At 39.5% G+C, this 19586-nt stretch overlaps 1 protein-coding gene across 3 annotated transcripts in view; it reads left to right on the top strand.

Moving 5' to 3' along the window:
• TRPC7 (transient receptor potential cation channel subfamily C member 7) overlaps positions 1-15104 on the top strand; it is a 294002-nt gene extending 278898 nt beyond the window's left edge. For 2 of the 3 annotated variants that reach the window (XM_069091684.1, XM_069091682.1), the window contains 3 exons: positions 1467-1547; positions 12048-12123; positions 14208-15104. In XM_069091684.1, coding sequence (XP_068947785.1) covers positions 1467-1547; positions 12048-12123; positions 14208-14377 — 327 coding nt within the window. In that variant the 3' untranslated portion in view covers positions 14378-15104. The remainder of the gene's footprint in view (positions 1-1466; positions 1548-12047; positions 12124-14207) is intronic. The other variant, XM_069091683.1, reaches the window with a different exon arrangement.
• The last annotated feature ends 4482 nt before the right edge of the window (positions 15105-19586 follow it).

Raw genomic sequence — 19586 nt, 5'->3', positions numbered from 1 at the left:
GGGTCAGACATGTCAAGGGGTGCTGCAAATTGTCTAAGAAGTATCATGAAATCCCTAAAGCAAAATAACAATAATTATTATTATTTTTACTTTATTTTACTTTCAATTTAAAAATAAATATATGTCCCCAGGACTCTTATGGGCAATTTTCAACTTTGTAAAGCATGACATCAGGAGGTACTCATGCCCTCTGTCATTCATAACCCTAACTCACAAGCCTGCAGTAAAGTGCTTACCTTCTAGTCAACCAGAAGACAAAATCAATTCAATTCAAAGACAAGTAATGAAATAGCATAGTAAGAAAAATAGTAATAAAATATTTCCCCCCAGGGGAGGTCAGGTGGGGCAGTGAATAGAGCACCGGTCCTGGAGACAGGAGGACCTGAGTTCAAATCCGGTCTCAGACACTTAACACAAAAAACTAGTCATGTGACCTTGGGCAAGTCACTTAACCCCAATAGCCCTCCAAAAAGCAAAAAAGTAAAATATTTCCCCCCTAAATAGGGACAGATTCTTCTAAAAATACATACATGTCAACCAGAACAATGTACACATATAGAGAACACATACAGATAGACCTTCATGTGGCAAACTTCAGGTAGGCATATGCATGGAAGGTCACACATGTAGCAAACCCACCTACCTAACTTCATTCCTTGCATTTACTATGTACATGAAGCTTGGAAACCTTTTCTGGCTGGGATCCTCCTTTACATAAGCATCACAAAACTGAAAAAGCAATAGTGGTATTTCAAATCTGGATAGTTTGGAAATTATGAGTGTAAAATCAGAGTTAGGTAGATTCTTTCAACTATGGCATGTCATGATCTGCACCTAAAACAGGATACAAGAAATATACCTTAGGGGCGGCCAGGTGGCTCAGCAAGTAAGAGCGCTGGCCCCAGTGTCGGGATGACCTGGGGATCAAGTCTGGGCTCGGATACTCGGCACCACACCCAGAAATAACTGGCCGTGTAACCTTGAGCAAGTTACTTAACCCTGATTGCTTTAAAAAAAAAAAAAGAAAAGAAATATACCTTCATTTGAAAAATACAAACCCAACTCATTAGGTCTTTAGTATGAAAGTCTACCTCTAAAAGGCAAAATGTGAAAAGGAATTACTAGCACAAGTTACAAAACCATAGGGAATGGTGTGTGACAGATACAGATTCTATAGTCCATGAATTTAACTTTTTCTTCATTGGTTTAAGATTCTCTTGCTTGGAGAATTGCTCAAAAGTTTACTTTCTCCTTAGCTATTGTGGGAGCTGAATAAATAATCTTTTGACTCTGCTGTGGCATGAATGATTCCAGTGTCCTATAGCTCCAACGTTGGCCTCAGTGTTCTTTCCTTGTCAAGGATATATAGATCTGATATCCTGATAAGATATGCCTGATATATTGCTCTTTTAGAGAATTTGCTACACATGGGTGCTGTCCAAGTCCCAATCTATTTATCATTTCAGAAATCTCGCTACCAGACCAGCACGGGAAATTCTGACAATCTTACCATGAAGAACACCTTCAGTAAGCCCACAAGATATCAGGTAACGATCCTCTTCCAAGAGGGAATAGGGAGTTCAAACAGGAGTGAATGAAGAGCAGCTTGATTAATAATGTGGCTCATTATTACACAGATTCAGTTGAAAGGCACCACTGTCCTCTAAGACCCTCCTAGACAATATTAATACCATCCCGATACCAGTGGCATTAAAGCAGTTGTGTCCTCACTGTATCCTTTGTCATAGCTGCTGCTTATGGGGGTGATGATGACAGCTAACCTTTATATAGCACTTTCAGGTTTGCAAAGCACTTTTGACACATTATTTTGTGTGATGCTCACAACCCTATGAGGTAAGTGCTTGATGATACCTATATGCGTTGAAACACAGATGACATTGTCACTGGCTAAAGCAGACAGAGACGTATGTACAACCTTCAGCATGTCATTAAGAAAATGTCAGCCTGTCTTAACCAGTGCCTTGGAATTGATGTATGGCCTAGAGCTGATCCTCATCTCATATCCATGGACACACGTCAGCTTCCTCTCACAATGCAAGTGGTGTTCTAATATGCATGTGTCACCATGGCTTGTCCAGGATGTCCTATTGAGGTATGTTTGGGTGTGCTATGCATCATCTCTTGACCTAGAGGAGCACATATGCCAATCAGAGAACCGTTGAAGTCTCTTCTTGGTTTCAGGTCTAGCTCTAGACAAAATGCACTCTAGAATGCAATTCAATCTGTCAAGCATTTATTTTACCTACAATGTGCAAAGCACCGTGCTGGGTGCTGAAGATACAAAGACAAAATGAAAAACAGTTCCTGCCCTCAAGGAGCTTACTCTACTGAGGGATATGAGATGGAGACAGAGACATGGAGACACAGAGAGAGAAACAGAGACAGAGAGGGGCAGAGAGACAGAGAGACAGTCAGACAGAGACGGAGAGAGAAGGAAAATCTTCCTATAGGAGACGGTCCATGGTCTGAGTTTTGAATGAAGCTAAAGATTCTAGGATGGTAGGAGTTGAACAAGCAAAGAAAGAAAAAATACAAGAAAAAAATGAAAAGCTTATTAGCCCAATTTCATTGGTCACAGTAAGGTTAGATATGACAGTCCTTATGTGATGGTCTAAGAAATTCAGCATGATGTTCAGTCTCCCCCAGGCTTGACCTTCAGAGTTCTGACATGTCACATCTTTCCAAAAGGAATTATTGCTTGTCAGCATGATGTGAAAAGAAATGGTCTAAATTGTAAAGCTGCAAACCTGGACAATAAGGACAGATCACAGTAAGAAACTAGCATTTAGTGCAATGGAATTCACATCTGAAAACAGTCCATGGGAATCTCACTTTACACAAAAGACTATGTGCTTTTAAAAATTTGCGTAGGAACTGAATTTGGATAAAGACATTTGTTAAAGCTTACTACTTAAAGAAATCTTATGGGGATTCTTTTGAAAAACAAATTATTCCTCAGACCTCCAATTTATCTTTTTCAGGAAGTAACAGGCATAACCATTGCTTCTCAAAGTAAATGCTCCCTAAAATGCACTCAATATTCAATTATCCAGGGCACCATTATGAAATTATGGATTTTCTCTTTTATTTCTTCCAACATTCTGCCAGTTTGCTTGTTAGTACCTCTACTAGATATTTCCAATTGTAAGTTCCTTGTAAAGTACGGACTGTTTCATTTTGTTGTATTCCCAACATCAGTTACAACACCTAGCACCTGAATGATTGTTGCTGGTTTTGTTAGTTGATGAATTATGCTTTTGGTTTGTCTCCATAAGAATCTTTGTTCTCTGTTTTTTATGAGAGAGAAGTGTAACTCTTGATTACAAGGAATACGTGTGTTGTGTTTTGTATGCCAGCTTTCTCCTTCATTCATTTGCCTAACTCCTCTGGGCCTCAGTTTCTCCTTCTGTGAAATATAATAATATCAGCTCACATTTATAGGTTTGCCAATGAATTTAACATGATTTGATCCTTGCCATAACCCAGTGAGGTAAGTACTGCTGGTATTACTAGGCCCATATTATCAATGAGGAACCTGAAGGTCAGAGAAGGGACTTGCCTAGGGTCACATAACTAGCAAATGCTCAACACAGTATTCAAAACCATATTCCTCCTGATTCCTAGTCCAGCATCCTCTTCACTATACTACAATGTCTCTTAAGTGAGAGTAAGGGGACTGGATCTCCAAGGTGCCTTCTAGCTCTGACACTGGGTCGTTCTAACAGGGTACATGGAACCTCTTCAACTACTTATCAGACAAAAATTCTACATTAGCCATTCAATTTATATTCAAGATAAATATTCCTTTTTACTGGAATTTTGAAAAAGAGGATGTTAGCCTAGAGAGCAAAATCCTGAGAGAGAACATTTGCCTCTCAATATGTGCATACTGCTCCCTGACATGAATTCCAATTCATCATTTCAACTCCACTTAGAGTCAATAGAAAACAGATGAATGGGGAATGGAACACATTAGTGATAAGGGTTCCTGCCTGTCATCTCAGATTTCACTTGTTCCCATCTTCTCTAATCAACTGTATATCTGAACCCAGTAAGGAGGAGCTTTCAGGCTTCATTCAGCAGCTTGACCCAGCTGGCATCTTCTTGAGGAGAGCAATTATAGATGTAGCCTCCATCTTAAACTCAAGGATCTAATTGAATACACCTCCACATGCCAGGTGCCAGCTAAGCAATTAGAGAGATTTAATTATACAATTAAGAAGCAGCATATCATTAAAAGGTTTATATTCTTATCTGAAGACATTCCATATTGGTGATTGAATCTGGGATCTAATTATGCCCTGTTCTGAGGATTGTCAGTGGGACCCCATTTTGAGGCATTTTGCCAACCAAGTCCTTCAGTCAGTTAGCAAACATATATATTTTTTAACATTTTCATGTCATTCAGAGAAGATGATAGATAAACTGTGTTTCTTAGAATTAAGAAAACCCAGACTGATTGCAGTCAAAACCCTTTCTGGGTTAAAAGCAAAAGCACATAATGGAACACTTTTTTGTATCTATTTGGGACCCAAAAATCAATCCTTTTTAAGTCCTACCATTCTCAGCATCTTTCCTCTGAGTGAGCTGATTTCATTTAATTCAACTTAGCCAGCATTTACCGAGTAGCTAATACACCTGTAAATTTCCCAAAGATTGCAGAGTTTTGATTACCAAGAGCCAGAATCCTTCAGCTCTGCTGTTCCAATTTTGAATTTGTTTGTGTGAGGTCTCTAGGTTATCACTTAATCCTCCAAACTCACCTCGTGGTACACTTCCCTGAATGTGTCAGGAAATGGTTCTAGAGGCTTGGAGGTAGATTATGGAGGTAGGGAAGAAAAAAGAGACATTCGTTTGATTTCATATCAGAGCAAAGGTGAGAAGAAATGGCAGGACAAAGGGCTTAGCAGCTTTCCTCCCAGCACTTCCTGAGTGACCAGGGGCACCTCATTTAATCTTTCTTCCTTCCATATCTCAGTCTAAACAGCAGAAAAAGTTAGTTTTGACGTGATGATGAAGAATAGGCTAATGACATGAGACTTGACCTTTCAGGATATACTGACATGTTCACATTCCTCTGACTACTCTCAAGCCTTGCTTCAAACTTACACCATCTAGGAAAATCTCTGTCCCTGCCTAAGGTGGTAAGGGAGGAAACATGACATCTTTATGAAAAATAAGATTTTTGAGGTTTCCTGAATTCAACACAAAGAGGTTGAAAACATTTCCTCACCTCTGGCAGGGAGTTACAACAGCATCTCATCTACTTACTTATGATCGTTTATGGTCATTTGGGCCTCATTCGTTCCAGGAATAAAATCTGAGTCCTTCCAAAGCAGCTGTGAAATGTAGAGAACAATGAAAACTCATTCAATCATCCCATCAGCAGGTGTCTAATTTCAGTCTATTACCTTCTTGGCACTGAGAATTTCTATATCATTCTGACTAGGGCAAATGTAACTTCTTCCAAACACTTAAAATTACCAAGATTACTTTTCTTCTTTGAACTCTCCTAGATATTTTTCAAGCCTGAATCTTTAAGGTTTTCTCATGGTGTGTGTGTGTGTGTGTGTGTGTGTGTGTGTGTGTGTGTGTGGCTTTTTTTATAACAACGGGCATGTGGGATAGAGGATACAATGCAACCCTTACAAGGAAAGTGAATTGGAGGAGTTCCATTGACACTTGAGTTAGAAAAAGTGGAGAGTATTTACCTGATACAGGTACATTCATCAGTGCTTGTGTATCAATGTCAAACTAATCCATTTCTGGTGACATGTATCATATGGAAAGCATGGGAGAAACCTGCCATGTAAATCACCAGGGACTTTGGCCTGGGTTTTTTGTTTGTTTGTTGATTTGTTTCCATTTTCCTTTGTTCTGTACGGCAATGCTACTGCGCTCTGTGAGAAGCACCCTTTTTCGGCATATTTACTTCTCCTGGGGTTTGTGTGTGGGTCTGTAGTAGTATCCTGTACTGTACCAAAACCCAGATAGAGTAAATAATAATAATAGTGATAATTATGATGGCTTATATTTGCATAATTTTAAAAATCACTTCTTTTCAACAACCCTCTGAAGCTGGTAGTACAAGTATCTTCCCCATTTCACAAATGAGGAAATTAAGACTCAGGTGGAGGTGAGATGACTTGCCTATGGTCTGGTAAGCATCAGAACCAGTATCCAAGAGAGGCTCTGAAATATGATTTTTCTCACAAGTTCAAGCTAGGGTCACATGTTTGATCTTCAGCAACTGAGTTCAGTCTCCTGTCCCTAGAGAAGATATTCCCAGCAGTAAGCAATGGGATGTAGCAGTGAAAAAAAGAAAATTCTTTTTGACAAGGGTTTCTTTATACTATTCATTCTTAGTTTTAAGTTTCTGAAGGATTTTTCACAAAATAAGTGAATACATTCAAAATATTTTCTTCCATTTCAATTCTGAGTTGACATTTTTAAGAGGATGACGGACAAGTGGAAATGATATTGGGAGAGATCATGGCACCACTTGCAAAAACATCTACTGTTATTACAAGGAAGACAGGGAGTTGATCTGCATTGGCAGGATAGCAGTAGGTACCTCAAAAAACTCCGAGAACACTAGACTTTTTCCCATACTGAGGCTGTCTAAAGTTTGTATAAATCCTGCAAAAAAAGCAGGCAGTCCCTGATGATGTTTGTAGATTGGTCCATTACAGTGTTGTAGTATCTATAGATAGGTGTTGTTGAGAAGGAAGTGTCCCAAGTGAAGCTTCTTCATGGTGTCTCTGTATTGCTTTTCCCATATATCTGCATTTGTATTGCCTTGTGTCATCCATCTCTGTAGAAATCTCATGTACCAGGCCATGCTGCTGAGCTGTCCAAGACTTTGGGGAGAGAGAACACAAGGGGATTTAATAGTAACAAGTCTATGTCAGGAACCTCTTTTGAATCCTACTCTTTTCTCTTGGACATACTATTATCAGGGGTAGCAGGAACGTGACAGCTACAAATGACTGCCAATAATTGTAAAGTGTGTCCATTGGCTAGAAAATATGCTGAGGGGGTACAGACCTCCTCCAGTAGTCATACTGATTTTTCATAGTGGTGCAGAGGTGACCCTCGGGTCACAAAGGCAGAATGCAAGCACTTTCTGGTGTTAGATCTGAAAAGTTACAAAACCTTCAAGTACAATGCTGAGGAAAATTGTGGGTCTGTTGTCTGAAGACCAGCCTAGTGAAGAGCAGAGAGTCATAGCACTGGGAGTAATGAATATTTTAGGCCAAAACAACTCCTGAAACCATCTAGTGGGATATAGAGAGGTGGTGAATTGTATTTGGTGGAGGAAGTACCAATGAAAACCATGCTTTCTTAAAATAATGGTTCATCCACTTATCCTTACACACTTAAGTCCTTTCCAAAGAAAGATTCATGCTTCATTCATGGTCACACACACATACAAATACACACACACATCATCCAAAATAAATCATGGAAAGGAGGTACATTCCATTGAAAGCAACATTTGCCAAGCAATCTATGAACTTTAAAAAGTGATTTTACTACCTCTCTTTTTAGCTTCTTGAAGGTCTTAATTAAAGAATTTTCCATCTATAAGCATTTAGCAAGTACCTTCTATGTGTCAGACACTGTGCTAAGGGCTTGATATTCTAAGGAAGGCCAAATAGACTCCTGGCTGTCAAGGAGTTCACAATGTCTAGTGGGGAGACAATCCCTGAACAACTATGCACATACAAGAAAATATAGAGGATAAACTGGAAATAACCAAGGAAAAGCAGCACAAGTATAATCAACATATCAGTTCTTTCTAACCTTATGACTTTGACAAACCCAAATTTGAAAAACAATTTCTCTTTGGATCTGATAGTTTTTATACTCCCCACAATGTTCCTCGATTTCTTTTTCCTCAGCTGGAAACATTGCTTCCTTCGGGATTCTACTACATTGGTCATCTTCAACATACAGTATGTGTTCTCTCTCCTGTCTGTGTCCTCACCTTTTCTTAGCCACCTGCGTAGATAGAGGTGTCTTTTTCCTTGGGAAAGCTCAGGAAACTCACTTTGTTTTGCTGCTTGGGGTTCTTACCACATGCATTCCCTTGTTGAAATGTGTGCCTCCCTCCTTTCATTTAGAGTTGGGAAATCCCTACCATTTGTCTCCATTCTTTGCTTCCTTCTCATCAAATTGTGGAAAACAGTCATAGGATCATAGATTTAGAATAGAAAGGGACTTTGGATGCCATTGAGTCTGACTATTTCATTTTACAGATGAAGAAACTGATGCATAAAGAGGTATGAACCCAGGTCTTCCCGACACAGAGTTGAGTGCCCTATCCCCTACACCATACTACCTCCCATTTGACCTCAAAGTCACCTTGATTTTTGCTATCCCAAGTTATGCAACTCAACAGAAATATAAGAACTTGGCACTTGTTTTTACTTAAAGTGTTCCAGGTAGCTAACTTCCCTAAAGGAAGATGGGAAAACTCTCCATGAAATCTTGGTTACATACACATCCTGGACTTATATTCCATTTGTCTTTTAAAAGAATAGAGGAGGAAGACTCTGTTTGGCAGCCCATTGCTATTGATTTAGTAGACTTAACCCTCTTTAAGCTAGGAAGGACACCAATGGCATACCCCATTTCCAGTTAGCGTTCTAACATCCCCTAAACATAACCCCTTGCCAACTTGCCCAGAAACGTCTAGTTATATGATGGCCAACAAGAAAAGTTTGTAAATGACATTGACTCTGTCTCCAGGGAGCTCACACAGGGAAAGGAAGCCTGACCAAATCTTTGTGTAGACTAGTGAGTCTGGGGTGGGGCAGTCAGCTGTCATTTAGCTTAAGGACAGGCAGATGATGGAAAGGGGTATGATTTGGAGAGTATCTTAAAAACAAATGAGATGTGTTACACTGAATTATGGTGCATAGTATAAAGTACAGTGATAATATTTGTTACATTATTAGCTAAGTGGCACAGTAGAGTGCTGATCCTAGACACAGGAAGTCTGGAGTTCAAATCTTACCTCAGAAACTTATTAGCTGTGTGACCCTGGACATGTCATTTCACCTGTGACTTAACCTCTCTTTGCCTCAATCTATTGGAAAAGAAAATGGCAAACCACTTCCGTGTCTTTGTCAAGAAAACCTTATGGACAATATTAGCTTGCTATGGTCCAGAGGATCATGAAGAGCCAGACACGACTGAAAAAAATGTTATTATTATTACTACAAATAATTAATTTCAATGGAAATAATAGCCATTACGTAATGACAATAGGATACAATGGAAAGAGGTTGATGTTGAGCATAGAATAAGGCCACAGAGCCAGCTTACAAAGTCCTGGGGACACCAACCCTGGAGTCAGAAGGACCTGAGTTCAAATCCAACCTCAGACACCTATTTTTACTAGTTGTGTGACCTTGGGCAAATCACTTAACCCCAACTGTTTTGCCTTCCCCCCTCCAAAAAATAATCCTGGGGGAATTTAGGCAATTCGCTTCTCCTGTCAGTGGGGGTTGGATCCCTAAGGTCCTTTTCAGCTCTAGAGCTATCAGTTTAAAGATGTATGCAAGGTCTTGACTTTTACTCAGTATGAATCAGTCAATCTATAAACATCTATGTGTTGTAAAGGCAGTTGCTGCTTTCAAAGAGCTTATAATCTAAAGCCAGATACCAAACACCACAAGGTGAGGCATTCACAGTATTCACACAAGGCCTGCAAAGTCCTCCTTATGATATGAGAATGAATTATAGAATCTAGAGAGTACAATAAAATACAATACACACACACAACACAGCACAATACAATACCGACATGATACAATGCAATGCACTACAATACACTAAATATGTATTCTATGTCTACTATGTGTATAACACTGCCCCGCTTACCATGAAGATATATATATATTTTTCCTAAATTATAAAAAAAAACAGTAGGCCCTCTATCTGTGAGATTTTGGTTATTGGGATCAAATGCCTTAAAAGTATAGCTTCTGTGGTTTGAAAGCAACTGCTTTGTATGTTTGTCAAAACTCCTAGCACACCAAGAGAACCATTTCACATACTGATGGTGGTGGTGATGAGTTTAAATTTCTAGCTTGGAGTGTTCTGGCAACTCACTTCCCTTTTCTTTCCAAAGACCTTCAAAGAGAATATGAGGCACCCAGAAGTCAAGTGTCTTTATGGGCAGGAATAGACTGGGGTGGGGAGGGAGGGAGGGTTATCACACAATGAAGTCAAAAATAGAATCCTAAAAATAAAATCTCTGTCCATCCATTGCTCTTTCAGCTAGAGATCATAGCCTCTGTGCTCACATGAGATCAAGTGGAAGGAGAAATGGTTAAGGGGCAAGACAGTTAATTCAACTCACTGCATCAACATGTAATCATTCCCTCTTCACCACAAGAAACAATAGCTTCTTGTCTTCAGTCTCAAGACTGAATCTTAAATAAGGATATTTATCAAATCCTTGACTTGGCAAGAATCATGGAAATAATTTGTCCTTGGTGTTTCTTAGGAGTTTATTCATGTCCATTTGCAACAATGGAGGAGGAGAGGACATGGGCCAGGAAGGCCAAATCTAGTCCTTCCAAGATTACTGATAGCTCAGAATAGGTAGTATTTATGGATAAGACCTTTGCATCTAAAATTCCAAAGGCTCCAATATGACTGCTTCTTTCTTAAAGGAATTTTCTATCATGCATCGTATTTCTTCTCCAACATTGTCTTGAATTCCTTTGCTAACCTAAATCCCTCTCATGTTTACCAGGCCTTTCAAAAACCCTAACTTCAACTTCACCTCCTATTTTATGTCATCAATTCGCACTTACCACTCCTCTAGAACAAAGACTGTGGATGCTGCTTCAGTCCCTAAAGTAGGAAAAACTCTTGGAGATCTAGGCCAGAGGTGTCAATCTAGGCCCATAGGCTGAAACTCCTAAGTGAAGTCTGAACCAGATTCCAGTGTAATTGGGAAATATTTAACAAAATAAAAAACACAAAATATAATACTTGTAGATTAAAAAAGAAAGAAAAAAACGTAATCTTAGCTTGTGATGTTCTAAGTCAATACGCAACCAGTAGCGATTTGTTTCTATTTGAGTTTGACACCACTAATATAGGCAGTGTGCTGTGTTCAAAAGATTGTTGGGGGGCGGCTAGGTGGCGCAGTGAATAGAGCACAGGCCCTGGAGTCAGGAGTACCTGAGTTCCAATCTGGCCTCAGACACTTAATACAAAAACACTAGCCATATGACCTTAAGCAAGTCACTTAACCCCAGTTGCCCTCAAAAAAAAAAAAAGAAGAAAGAGTGTTGGATGTGGAATCAAGATACCTGCATTTGAATCTGTGCTATGACACTTATTAGCTATTTGACCATGGATAAATCATTTAATCTCTACTGGTCTCAGTTTCATCATCTACAAAATGGGAACAAATAGTGAAGTACTTTTTACTTCACAGAGGTATTCTGAGGAAGGCATCTTCTAAAATCTAAATTGCTATATAAATGAGTTATTATTATCTACTCCAACACCCTTATTTAAAAAAAAAAAATGTGGTAAAAGAAGTTAACTTGACTTGCTCAGGAAGGAGAATCCAAATAGCCTAACTCACAGTTCAATTTGTTTTCCATTTTACCACACTAGTCAACCTTCTCTTGATCTAAACTAGCTCCCTGTTTCTGTGGTTTAACTTTCCTCCCCTTTCTCATATGCCAAAGTCAGAGATCTAGGACTGGAAGGATCCTCAGAGACCATCTAGCCTGATTCCCTCGTTTTACAGACAACCAGGAAACTGAAGTCCAGGAAGGTAGAGAATCATTCTCCCTTCATACCCTAAGGCTTGGACTGGAATTCAGAATAAAGAAATTGGCCCAGACCCTCACCTTAGGGAAGAGACTTCAGCCCTAGGGGTCAAGCTTTAGGTGTTGGAAGGTTCACAGAGTATTCAGGTGTGGCCTAAATCTGTTAGCTCGCCTACTTCCTGAGACAGGATCAACTTACCTCTCATGTTCACTTTTCAGAAGATCATGAAGCGTCTTATAAAGAGATACGTCCTGAAGGCCCAGGTGGACAGAGAAAACGACGAAGTCAATGAAGGTAAGCACTGTCTGGACGGATTTTCCAGATGCCCCAAAAGTGTGGAGGCTGCCCTCCATTTGTTTCAAAGCCTCATCACTGAGGAAGCTTTGGAGAGCAGAACCAGAAATGGGAGTGCTTCTATGGGATGTGTGAAACCCTGACTTCCAGTTCTGTCCTCTCCTCAGTCAGTCTGCCTGCACGAACCCACTCGCATCTTCCACCTGCTCCCTATGGTCTCACATATCAGATACACAGCTCTAACACCTACTCCTCTATCCCCTTTAATTATATTGTTCCTGCCTGAATTTTTTGACAGAATACGTCCCTCTGTGTTGTTCGATTTTAAGTTGGCTATTCTAAAATGTTAAAAATATCTTGCTTCAGTTAAATAGTGTTTATTAAATACAGTATCACAACTTTTAAGTTGGAAATGACTTTAGTGGTCCTCTGTTCCAGTCCCCTCGTTTTAGAAGTGAAGAAAATGAGGCTCAGAGAAATCAAGCCATTTTCCCAAAGTCAGGCAGATAGCAAGCTCTGACGCTAGATCTCACACTATTGCCACTGACCCATATGGCCTATCTTTTACTCACAGATAATAATGTAATCCGGGAATATGAGAACAAAAATTCACCTACCCTAAAGCCACTGGGATGCCATTTTAGAGGATTTCTCTTCATTATTCTAAAAGCAGAAATTCACTAAAGCCAGAATCCTAAGAAGTGAATTACCCTCCAGGGAACATCTTTTCCTTAAGCCAGTTCTCCCATAATCAGATCAAGGCCAAGAAGAACCATCATCTCACCTGTCATTTCTGTTCTTCTTTCCCAAAGCAAGGTCATATTCAGCAATTTGAATATTTTCCATTGAAATTCACTGGGCAGGTTGCTTTTTCAACTCTGGTAGATTTATTCTGTTAATATTCTATTAACTGTTGTATATGGCAAACAAAGCTTTCTGCTCCCTCAAAGCAAAACAAAACAAAGTATAACCCTATGTGTGCTGCTTAAAAGATGGAATAAATGTTATTGTTGGTCAAGGGTCATAGAGCATGCCCTTAGTGCCTACTGGCCAACATTCTAAATCTTCATGACTCTGATCCTGGAGAAAACATGTTTGTCTGTTGCTCACCTGAGAAGTTTAGATGAGAAAAGAGGGGAGTCATTCAAAATGGACAAATAAACGACCTCTTTGTTGGAGTTGGAGGAGGTCAGATCATCATTCTTAAGTGGGACCTCCACATGCCTCTGCATGTCTGTCTGGAATAAAGGGACTAGATCTCTAGATTGGAAGATTCTATATTTGTAAGGTTTAAAGATGCCCCAAAATGCCAAGAAAGGAAAAACCAGAACAGTATATATAGTATGACTACAAATATAATAAAAGAAAAATGGAAACACAATTCCAAAGTGAATGAGCAAGCAGGGACTGAGAAGGATACAAAGGAAAGTCTAAAAAAGCTATTATGAAAATACAGTACAGAAAAATTTGTGTTAAATATAAATATTGTAAATGTTCTATTGTTTTCTTTTTTAAGAGTTAAATATATGATGAATTATCAAGTATTTGGGTTTTAAACTAATTATTTTAAAATGATAAACAAATCATCTTAATCCAGTCTTTATTCAGTATAATACGATTTTTTTGTTTACTCCCTAGATAACAACTTAACCTAGAAATATAAGAACTAATATTAAGTCCCTGAGTTACCATTTAGTTTCACTCATCCAAAATAGCAAATAGGATGGGAAGGCCAAACCCAAGTCCCACCATGTGACAGGCATTACTCTGCAGGCTGGCCCCATTGAATTTAATATGGGGTCCAAATTTCACTAGAAAAGAAATTTCACTAAATCACAGAGTCCTCCATGAAACAGCCCTCCCTCTAGTTACTTCTCCCATAACCAGATCAAGGCCAAGAATGGTCAAAATTACTACTTATGTGCTATGCTTCATTCATTGAAATTAACTTAAAAATGAAGTGACTAAGCGGCTTGTGTTTATGTTCCAATTTAATATCAAGTATCTGCAGTTAATTTCTTAAAAGGGTATGAAAAAGTGACATTTCTATCTGACCATGTTCACCAATTATTTTGTCTTTGCAGGAGAACTTAAGGAAATCAAGCAAGACATCTCCAGCCTCCGATATGAGCTTCTTGAAGAGAAGTCACAAGCAACGGGAGAACTGGCTGGCTTGATACAGCAGCTCAGTGACAAGTTTGGTAAGAACTTAAACAAAGATCATCTGATGATGAACAAAGGCAAGGATGACTAGTCAGACCACAGCCTCTGTGACATCAACCAGCATTCAGAAGGGGTGGCAATAGCAATGGTTTGAGCCAAATCCTGGCCTTGGCCATCAAGCTGACACAACTCTCATGGACCTATTCCTTGGTGACATTTGTGTCCAAGAAGGTTTGCTAATGTCTACAACCAGCTGAGCTGCCTGGACACAGGAGTTGTGGTGATTCTAGATACCCAAAGCAGTTTTTTTTTTCTTTTTTGTAAAAGAATGAGACACAAATCGAAAAATGAAGAAACCCTCAAGAGGCCATGGCTCTCACTTAGCTGAACTATGATGTGTTTCCTTATTGGCATATTCCACATCATTGTATCCTCTCCCCTGGAGTGGAGGGAAAGCTGGCTGTCTCAGCTGTATAAACACACCTTCCTACTTGGGGACCATGCATTAGCACTGCTTAATTACAGGGCAGATGGAATATCTATATCATCTTTAGATATTTACAAAAACGAAACTGCCAAGCAAAACCAGCAGGTGACCTGTGATCCATTCTTAAGTGCCAGATGAGAACACAGATAGCCTAATTGCAAAATAGTTCTATTTGTTTAAAAAAAAGTTTTAAAAAATTCTAAATCAAAAATTGTACCATCAGTGGACCTGTTTAGAGGGAGTGGGGGATCCAAATAATGTATTTTTACCTTTATTAAGATAATCTTGTATTTACGATTTTTACCTAAAAAGAAAAAATAAAATTACCTCATAATAACCTGCTGTGGCCTAAGTGGAATTGGTATTTGTGTGCCTCACGAACAGTGGCTAGTTTTGACTTTTGAAAACATAATGGCAAACACTGGTTGCTTTTATTTTTGCCTATTGGGATGCCATGAGATAATGTATATAGGAGGGGTTTTCTCAGCTGTATAATTTATCAGCGCAATATAATTGTGAGATTATTATTATTATTCCTACTGTCACATAGTAGGATAACAAGGATAAAGGAAATGGTTTTGTCTGGAGTTATATTTATGTAACAGGGATATGACAAAGGTTCACATTCACGGGCAGGACCTCTATGTTACAGCCTAGATTCACCTCAGGGCCCAGATTCAAGCTACTTCTCCTTAGCTCATTTTGTCCCTGCCCACTAACTCCCCTGGAGTCAGAGTTTAACCATTATGTAGTATAATCACTTAGACCTCATACTGTAGTAAGCAAAATAAATCAATTAAGGGAAAATCATGTGTAAACAGGGACTGCCCTTTCCCCTATAACCTGAAGGCCAGGTATTTTACATTCCATCCCTCCTCTGATGTTCTCTGGTACCCTTAACTTTGAGGTGTCTAATGTCTCTGCCATTCCGGCCACAACTGATTTATGTCCACCTAATTTTAGAGTATCCCTAAATCCCAGTTCCACTTAACCTCTTAACAGTCAGATTCACTTTACCCAGGAATATATACTTCAAAGATAGAACAAGAACAAAAATCTCCCCCAAGAAATAGGGGCATAATCCCCCTCTTACATCTCCTTCAGTCAGTGGGAGGGGATTAAGTACACAGTTTAACTCAGTTCCTACATGGAATTAGTCCCACCAAATTCCAAATCTCAATTCCCCTGGCTCAAATCCCAGCATCCTGGCCTTTCAGAACTTCCTGGGGGAGGGATGGGGAGATGAACAAAATATGTCATCAGGAATTCTGCCTCCAAAGTCACCATGGCCCAAGCTCCCAAGTCCAAGGCCTCTATGATGATGCATGCACCATCAACTGAAAAGGACCGGTGAAACCGACCAAAACTCAAGTCCGATTCTTAGGATCACAAAGCCTGAAAGTGAGAAGAGGTTCCTCAGTGCCTGATGGCTATGCTGTGGGTGAACAGCACCTGCAACCCTTGTACGCTGCCAGTGTATGAGTCATTCACTTGCTTATAAGACAAGCTATCTCAATTACTGGCTCGATTTGCTGCTGGGATAAATAGATCAATCAGGTGACTGACTACCCAGGGTTCATGCCTCACCGAACTTGCCCACTACTGCTACTAGATCTGGTTACTAAAGGGACTTTTGATGGCTCTTATGACCTTCCAAAGCTGACAAGGCCATAACCTGGTCCATTCCTACTCTAAATGTCATTCACCTCAGGTTGGGCAGAAAGAAACACAACTGAGAAAATATCAGAGAGAGGAGAAAGTTTACCTTTTCAAACTCTTTGTGTGCACACTTATTTCTGGCTTAACAGCCACTTAAAAGCCAATAGGAAAAAGACAAAAAATATCTGCATCTACTCAAACCATAAAGGGAAAGGGCCCTGCCATCCCACATTTCCCGAAGCAGGCTCAACGAACCTTTCCATAGACTGACCTCAGACCGAGCATATTGCCCATACTTTAAAGACTTGACCCTGAAAGGCAGAAGGCAGTGTTAAATATCTCATTGGAAAAACCACTGACGTGGAAAATAGATTCAGGAGAGATCATTTAAAAATTATTGAACTACCTGAAAGTCATGATAAAAAAAAAAAACCTAGACATCATCTTTCAAGAAATTATCAAGAAAAACTGCTCTGATATTCTAGAACCAGAGGGCAAAATAGAAATGGAAAGAATTCACTGATCACCTATTGAAAAAGATCCAGAAAAAAAACAAAAAGAATGGGCCCTAGTTAGTCAATCTCTCCATCATACTATGATGCCTCAGGATATAGTCTGCTGATCAGGAGATGCCAATCCTGCAGCCTACATTTAGACTCTGGAGACTGAAGACCGGGAAATGAACACCCTATCACATAGGAAAAGGACTTTGTAAATCCCAAATTGATCTAGAACTGGGGGCTATTATTATTAACATTAAAGAATCATTGTAAAATCAATTAAATACTTTAAATTTAATGGTAGAATCATAAAGTCTACCATTTTATTCTGTTAGAACTATAAGAGATTTTATAGCTGGGAAGAGAGCAATACTGTCCTAAGCTGGTTGTTTTAAAGATGCAACCTGTTCAGGCTATACAAACAATAGAAAGAGTCTAGTCCCATCCCTGTGATAGTTTGGGGGTGGGGGGAGCACAGAACGTCTTGTTCCAGAAGCAGGTCCCTCGAATCTCCCACCGTGGTGCCTCCATTTTAAGTAATCTGGGAATGCTCCAAAGCCCTGTGACACATAATAATATCAAGCAGTAGCAGACAGGTAGCATAAAATGTGTCAAACACAGGCGGCCTAAAATTACAGCTACCTAAGACAAGTTTTCTGCTTCTCTCCTACTGACTCAAATGACTGGGGTGCTGAGAGGTCCAGCTCCTCAGTCAACTGTTATTGTAGAGGAACTCTGAATATAAGGAAGTCAGAGGGTAGAGGCAGGGGGTAAAGCTTGTCACAAACATTGCCTGAAGGCTCTCACTATTTCTCAGTCGAAGTCCTGTTATATCATACTCCCTCCCAATGAGTCTGACCCCAGATTCTTCTGAGCAACATTATGCCTCTTATTTCTTTTGGGGGGGGGCTTTTTTGAGGACAATTGGGGCTACTTCTGGCTCTATCACTTAATTTCTGTATAACCTTAAACAAGTTATCCATCTTTTCTGGTCTTCAGTTTCCCAAACTATCACATGAGATTGTTGGATTGAATGATCTTTAGGCTCCCTTCTAGTATTTTTATGATAATGCAAGTTGGGTGCTAACTTATCTGGTTAACACCAGTCTTGATATGGGTGATGATCAAGAAAACTAATTCAACTGATTTCAACTTAAAAATAGATACTATATCCACAGTGTAAAGTGTTATATTAGGTATTGGGAATACCAAAGGCAATGAAACACCATCCACAAGACAGGACCAACTGCCTCAAAAGTGTTTTGACCTTTCCACTTGTATACAAGTATCCAATTTGCTGCAGGGAAAATACAGGCCATTCAATGAATCTCTGAGTAGGAATTCTCAAGGAATATATTGAAGGTAGGGAAAATAACCACTAGAGGGAGAAAAAAAAACCTGAAACAGCATTCATTTTTAAGCTAAACCAGAAAGTCTAGAACTTATAAATCAACAATAAAATTTTTTATATATTTATTTTGGCTTGGAAAGGCTAGATGAAAAGGAGACATTTGGAGGAAAAAAAAAACTATTGACAACAAACCTCCCATATATGTTTTTTACTTTATTAGAATGTGGGATCCTTAAAAAAAATAATAGGGGTGGCTAGGTGGTGCCATGAGTAGAGTGCTGGCCCTGGAGTCAGGAGGACCTGAGTTCAGATCCGGCCTTAGACACTTAACACACACAAACAAAAAACCTAGCCGTGTGACCTTGGGCAAGTTACTTAAACCCAATTGCCCTCCAAAAAGCAAAAATAAATAAATAAATAATAATAAACCTGTCCTTTGTACCTAGTAAGTACATAGTAAATGTTTTTTTTTTTCTAATTCATTCCTGTTATAGTAATGTAAAATTTTAAGATCTTTTCTGCCCCTAGGTTTGAGTGCACCTGGAGCCTGTGGTGGGAGGTTTGTTTCTCAGGAGATACTTTGTGATTGGGCAGTAGGTCAAGAAGGTTGTTACATTCTCTGAGCCAGGAGAAAGATATATAAGTCCTGATGTGAGGCTTTACTTTGGGGTTCACTTGGAGAAGCGTTGTGTGATTTGACCAGATGAGACTCTGTGCAGTCATTGTTGAGAACCCCCTGGCTTTGAAAACCCAGATGTTGATGCTTCCCTCTCTGGTAACTGTGATTTGGTATGGATGTAATGGTAGGACAATTTGGAAGCCTGTCTCTTGATCTGTTTCTTTGTCTTGAAATGTTTCTGTCTGTATACTCTGAAGTTTGGGGTGCTGACCTTTTTTCCCTGAACTAGGTAAATGATGTATGTTTGATTGATTAAAGTAAGCTTGTTAACCCATTTTGAGTTGCTTTCCCTTAGAAAAGCAGATCTAAGAACCTGTGTTGGCAGCCACCCTGGGGATGGTGGGGTGCTTGTTGCTACAATTCCTGAGGGAAGAGGAAGGACAAATATTGAAAGGGAATAATACTCTAGAATATTATTCACATGCAAAATTGCTTAGGGTTAGGGTAGTGAGTAAGAATGAGGAAAAATTTATGTTTTTTTTTAAAGCAATTGGGGTTAAGTAACTTGCCCAAGGTTACACAGCCAGTTTTGTGTGTGTGTGTGTGTGTGTGTGTGTGTGTGTGGGTGTGGGTATTAAGTATGTTAGGCCTGAACTGATCTGGGTCCTCCTGACTCCCAGCAGC

Source organism: Petaurus breviceps, unplaced genomic scaffold (assembly GCF_028583685.1).
Source record: "Petaurus breviceps papuanus isolate PSGF00001 unplaced genomic scaffold, PetGlider_PUasm1.0 189, whole genome shotgun sequence".
Classification (NCBI taxonomy): domain Eukaryota; kingdom Metazoa; phylum Chordata; class Mammalia; order Diprotodontia; family Petauridae; genus Petaurus; species Petaurus breviceps.
The sequence above is the reverse complement of the archived record's forward strand: the minus strand, read 5'-3'. Positions and strand labels throughout refer to the sequence as shown.